Source organism: Elephantulus edwardii, unplaced genomic scaffold, assembly GCF_000299155.1.
Source record: "Elephantulus edwardii isolate Elephantulus edwardi_28Jun2011 unplaced genomic scaffold, EleEdw1.0 scaffold00269, whole genome shotgun sequence".
Lineage (NCBI taxonomy): Eukaryota > Metazoa > Chordata > Mammalia > Macroscelidea > Macroscelididae > Elephantulus > Elephantulus edwardii.
Genome location: NW_006400019.1, coordinates 2,662,559 through 2,663,460, shown reverse-complemented (window position 1 = coordinate 2,663,460; position 902 = coordinate 2,662,559). Strand labels below are relative to the sequence as shown.

The window sequence follows — 902 nt, the reverse complement described above, 5'->3', positions numbered from 1 at the left end:
CAGAGACAATGAGCTTGGCTCAAGATAGAGCAAGTTTCAAAGCTGTTGTACATAGGGTCGCTATAAGTTGTAGGTGACTCAGTGGCACATAACAACAACAAACATCTCTGAAGTTCATACTCTGTACTTCCAATGAATGTTTTCTCTGTTTTATTTCAGAGTGTCAGACTCCTCTGGGAATGGCTTCTGGACACATTAGAGACTCTCAGATTACAGCCTCAGGACACTATGGTAAATATTGTTACTTCTCTCCAAGAATCTTCACTGATGCTAATTTTTCATTTCTGTTAGAATCAGATAACCAATCCATGTCTGTGCTTACTTCATTTTACTCCTCTCAAATCCATCTCCTTCTCTCCATTTTCAAATGTGAACATTTTAATTCAGACCATGATCATTTCTCATATGAGCAGTGCCACTACCTGTGTGGATGATTTCCATGCCTTATTACTTTTCTTCAATTCATTCTCTTCACTGCAGCAGAAATATTTCCAAAGCACAATTCAAATCATATCACTCCCTGTTTAAATCATCTTGGTAGTTTCCTGTTAACTTCAGAACAAGGACTTGCAAGGCTGAACTCTGCTAAAATCTCTATTCTCATCTACTAACATTACTGCCCCTAGCACTCTGTCTCTGCTGAGTGTGCCCTGCCTTTTTACATGTGCTTACTTCATCTATTAAAATGAGTCTTTCTGTACTTTAGGTTGTGTCTTGTAAATTCTTTCAAGCCTTTAATGACAAAGTTGTATAGCCTTTATGAAGAATTTTATCCACCACAACAAGATAAAAGTAAATAATCCAACAGAAAAATGGGCATAGGATATGAACAGACACTTCACCAAAGAAGACATTCAGATGGCCAACAAGCACATGAAGAAATGTTCAAAATCCCTAGCTCT

At 37.6% G+C, this 902-nt stretch overlaps 1 protein-coding gene across 1 annotated transcript in view; it reads left to right on the top strand.

Moving 5' to 3' along the window:
- The window catches only part of F8 (coagulation factor VIII, procoagulant component), a 212,088-nt gene that overhangs the window by 176,331 nt on the left and 34,855 nt on the right, over positions 1-902 (top strand). The window contains exon 20 of the mRNA XM_006900001.1: positions 160-231. Coding sequence (XP_006900063.1) covers positions 160-231 — 72 coding nt within the window. The remainder of the gene's footprint in view (positions 1-159; positions 232-902) is intronic.